Raw genomic sequence first — 5,004 nt, 5'->3', positions numbered from 1 at the left:
TGTGTGAGTGTGTGTGTGTGTGCTCACGTTTGAATGGGCCGTCTGCTGCAGACAGCCCCGGCGCTCCAGGTTTCTCTATCCTGTAAATCTCATCCAGAAACTGCAGCTTACAGTCACCAATCACATCACCTGGTCCTCTGAAACAACCAATCACAGCACCAGCTCACAGTGACATCACACGGCCGAACGAATCAGAATCGCAGAGGAATGATTAATGAATCACTAGGAACCTCTGAAATCTGTTTTATATTTCCATTTGTCTGGATTCCATTGTAATGGTTATTACATTAAATTTCAATAATCAAAATAACACCTAATCAATTGAATAATTTATTAAAAATGTATAAATAATAGGACCTTATGACAGCTTTTAAATTTTTTTTCTATTTTATAAATAATCAAATTAAAGCATAAAACAAACAATTTTTAACATTAATACATTGATTTAAATATAAATGTAAATATTTATATATTAATAATAATTAATTAATCAATTATTATTTTAAGACAAATACAAAAACACAATGTTTTTTACATTAAAACATTTATTTAAATTATATTTTAAATATTTATATATTAATAATTAATTAATTAATTGTTATTTTAAGGAAAATACAAAAAAACACACAAAACCAGTTATTTTAGTATCACTGTTACAGTTTTTATTAATATTTTGCATTAGTTTTTACTTTTATATTTTCCATTTTCATTTTAGTTAAAGTTTTAGTAATTTCACTGTGTTTGTCATTTTTATTATTTTTTTTATATTATTTGTCTATATAATATGTATTCATTTTTATTTAAGATCTAGTTGTAGTTGTTTTAGTACATCAAGTTAAACTAAATGAAAATGAGAAACGTTTCTTTGGCAACTAGCTGAAATAAAATAAGTTCAAGTTTTTATTTATTTTATTTCAGTTAAGGTTTATTTTATTTCAAGTAAGGAAAATGTTTCAGGTTATAGTTTTAGTTTAGTTAACTATTATAAGCCTGTTCACAACAAAACAGTGCATTTTTTTAGCAGCACAACAGAGGTTTAACGTATACATTTAAAAATGGACAAAAAAAATCTCTTGATTATGTGAGATTCATTAAAAATAATGTTTTAATAAATTGCATTAATGTTATAAACAGTGCATTTTTTTAGCAGCACAACAGAGGTTTAACGTATACATTTAAAAATGGACAAAAAAAATCTCTTGATTGTGTGAGATTCATTAAAAATAATGTTTTAATAAATTGCATTAATGTTATAAATTATTAGATTATTATTAATATTACTACTACTAGTACTTTCAGAAGTATAATGTACATTTTTTAATAGTTATATATATATATGTCATCATTTATGTACTTATATAATATAAATATTTTTATACAGTGCCGTTCAAAAGTTTGGGATCAGTAAGACTTGTAATGTTTTTTAAAGAAGTCTCTTCTGCTCATCAAGGCTGCATTTATTTGATCAAAAATACAGAAAAAAACAGTAAAGAATGATTTCTGAAGATCATGTGACACTGAAGATGCTGAAAATTCAGCTGCAGATCACAGAAATAAATTAGATTTTAATGTATATTTAAATAGAAAAACGTTATTTTACATCATAATACTATTTCACAATATTACATTTTTTCTTGTATTTTTGATCAAATAAACGCAGCCTTGATGAGCAGAAGACACTCCTGTAAAAACATTACAAATCGTTCTGATCCCAAACTTTTGAACAGTAGTGTATATATATAACATAAAACATATAATGTACATATTTCTAGTTATTTTGGCGGTTAGCCGTGATTGTTTACCCCAGCAGAATCCTGACGCGGATCTCTTTGTTGGTGCGTGAGACGGCGTTGAGGGCCGTGATCTTGGCGTCGTACCAGAAGCCTCGCTCCTCGGGATTCTCCAGGTTATAGTTAACCATCACCAGGTCACCCACCTGCAGCTGGTCGAAGCTCAGCAGAGTCCTGGCCCTCGGACGAACGTCACCCGCGCTCATCTCCACCACGCCGTTCTCCGGATAACTGCAGACAGCAGAAACAAACACCACCGTCATCAGCTACAGACTCAAGAATGAACGAGTGACTGACGATAAACGGCTGGCAGCAACACCACGCCACCAACAACAACTGCAATAATGACTGTTTCCAAACAGGTTTTTTCTATGTTGGGAGACAGAATAAAAATATGATGTCAGTTCACATGTCAGTATGTTTTTAACATTTAAATAAATAAACAATATTATTATTTAAACATGTTTTATTTAAGACAGTTTCATGTTGTTTTTTTTTATTATATATATATAAACAATAGTTGTGGGGACAAAATAAACCATTTTTTTTTTTAGTTTAAAAAATTAAACACATTTATTTATTTATTTATTTATATACTAAAAACCTTAAAATAATTTTAAGTACCGTAGAAATACATATACAACCCCTGCTCTAAATGAATCCAGAGATGCCCAATCAGCATCACCCTTCAGCTCGGTTTCCCAGCATGCAGTGCAGCAGAGAGCGCTTTGCTCTCGGAATCGATACACTTACCAAATTCAGAACGCATCCCATCATGCACCTCCTCACAGCAATAAACAAGAAGCTCACACTGGCTGCCGTTTGGTAGGACTCCAATGAGAACCAGACAAGCAGGGAAAAACAAAGAGACTTCCTTCCCATGATGCACTTACTCTTCATATTTAATGTGGTAGGAGACGTGCGCTGGATCCGTTTTGGACGTTGACGGTTCGCTGCCGTCTGAGTTTAGCGCTGTGCTGGATGATGATGATGAAGGGGCGGCGCTCGTCTCCGGCTCCAGCTTGTTGTTAGTGCGTTTGCTGGGCCGGCCGACCCTAGCTCTGCTGTTCTGTGCTTTAGATGCAGGAGAGACCTTCTCAATCACGCCTTCGAACCAGGCGCCGATGCTGACGTCCCTGCAGTCCACTAACTCATTCACCTGAACAACACAGAGCGAACACCATCACTGCTACAGCTCACCATTATGAGATTAACGGTCACCTACACTGCAGGAATAACACACTTACACATTATTTGTGACCCTGGAGCACAAAACCAGTCATAAGGGTCAATTTTGTGAAATTGAGATTTATGCATCATCTGAAAGCTGAATAAATAAGCTTTCCATTGATGTATGGTTTGTTAGGATAGGACAATACTTGAAAATCTGGAATCTGAGGGTGCAAAAAAATCTAAATATTGAGAAAATCATCTTTAAAGTTGTCCAAATTAAGTTCTTAGCAATGCATATTACTAACCAAAAATTAAGTTTTGATATATTTACGGTAGGAAATGTACAAAATATCTTCATGGAACATGATCTTTACTTAATATCCTAATGATTTTTGGCATTAAAGGAAAATCTATAATTTTGACCCATACAATGTATTGTTGGCTATTGCTACAAATATACCCCAGCGACTTAAGGCTGCTTTTGTGCTCCAGCGTCTGAATTTGGTAACAAATATAATGCATCACTTCCTTCATAAACAAAATGACATGAATAATAATAATAATAACCATCATAATAAATACGAAAACAATTAAATAAGGAAAATAATATTTTAAATAATAATAATTATTATTATTATACAATTCTATTGTTATTAACAATAATAATAATTATTATCACTAGTATTATTATTCCAAATGTTAGAATTCACACTTTGGTTTTGGTAAATTCTAAATATTAAAAAATAATAAAAAGATGAAATTTGTTATTGTTATTATTAATGCATATAATGTTTCATAGCACGCAGCAATGTGTTAATTTAAAGGCAATTAATTAATTTTAAATTACATTAATAAAAAAAACAATGTAATAAAAATAAAAAATAAATATTAAGATAAAAATTAAAATATTTTTTAGATTATTATTATTATTATTGTCATTAATTATAATAATAATACATTATAATGCATGACTAAATAATAATAATAATAATTCCATATGTTAGAATTCATGCTTTGGTTTTGCTACCCGACTCATCTAAATATTAAATGATAATAAAGAGATTACATTTATTATTGTTATTATTAATGCATATAATATTTCATGGCACGTAGCAATTTAATGTGTTAATTTAAATGCAATTAATTAATTTTAAATTACATTAATAAAAAACAATGTAATAAAAATAAAAATTAATATAAAAACTAAAATTATATTTTAGATTATTATTATTGTCATTAATTATAATAATAATAATAATTTCATATGTTAGAATTCATGCTTTGGTTTTGCTACCTGACTAATCGAAATATTAAATTATATTACAGCGATCAAACATATTATTGTCATTATTAATGCATATAAAATTATTTTGTAGCACGTTCAATTTAATGTGTTAATTTAGTACAATTAATCAATGCTAAATTAAATTAATAAAATAATAAATAAATATTTAAAAAACAAAATTAAATTTAAAATATAAAAAAAAATAATAATAAAATTAAAATTAAAACATTGTAATTATTAAAATAATATTTTATATTATTTTAGAATTAATACAAAAACAATGTGAAGGAAAAAAAACTCAATAATTCACCATAAGCTGTATGTAAATTTTGTAATAAGTAATTTTCCTACCATCTAAGGAGTAACAAGTAAAGAGTCAATGACGACAGACTCCACAATAATTTCTTATATGATATGATAGTTATATGATGAACTATAAGTCACATCCAGAGCAAGCTCTTACTTTGAAGAGTCCGATCCCGGGATCGATGAGGAGCGTCCGGCTGGATGTGGACGGCTCGCTGTCAGACACCGGACTACAGGGTTTGGACCCGTTTCCGTTGCTGTTGGCGATGGTTGCCGGGGAAACGACTGTTGTGGTGGGTGTGGCTGAGGCGGGGACAGATGCTGTGGTGGGCGGGGCTACGGCACAGGCCACACCCTCACCGTTGTTCAGGGAGGGGCTATCCGGGGGGTCCGTCTGTGAGCGGATGAGAAGCTGGACGATGTCGTTAAGACCAACGTTGTAATCGAAGA

At 30.9% G+C, this 5,004-nt stretch overlaps 1 protein-coding gene across 1 annotated transcript in view; it reads right to left on the bottom strand.

Annotated features, from left to right (window-relative positions):
• LOC107694522 (E3 ubiquitin-protein ligase UHRF2-like) overlaps positions 1-5,004 on the bottom strand; it is a 31,622-nt gene that overhangs the window by 11,295 nt on the left and 15,323 nt on the right. Inside the window, exons 4-7 of the mRNA XM_016494222.1 lie at positions 4,712-5,002; positions 2,684-2,949; positions 1,803-2,021; positions 28-137 (exon numbers count right to left, since the gene is read on the bottom strand). Of these exons, the coding sequence (XP_016349708.1) occupies positions 28-137; positions 1,803-2,021; positions 2,684-2,949; positions 4,712-5,002 (886 nt within the window). The remainder of the gene's footprint in view (positions 1-27; positions 138-1,802; positions 2,022-2,683; positions 2,950-4,711; positions 5,003-5,004) is intronic.

The sequence above is a fragment of the Sinocyclocheilus anshuiensis genome, unplaced genomic scaffold (genome assembly GCF_001515605.1).
Source record: "Sinocyclocheilus anshuiensis isolate Anshui unplaced genomic scaffold, SAMN03320099.WGS_v1.1 scaffold1031, whole genome shotgun sequence".
Lineage (NCBI taxonomy): Eukaryota > Metazoa > Chordata > Actinopteri > Cypriniformes > Cyprinidae > Sinocyclocheilus > Sinocyclocheilus anshuiensis.
The sequence above is the reverse complement of the archived record's forward strand: the minus strand, read 5'-3'. Positions and strand labels throughout refer to the sequence as shown.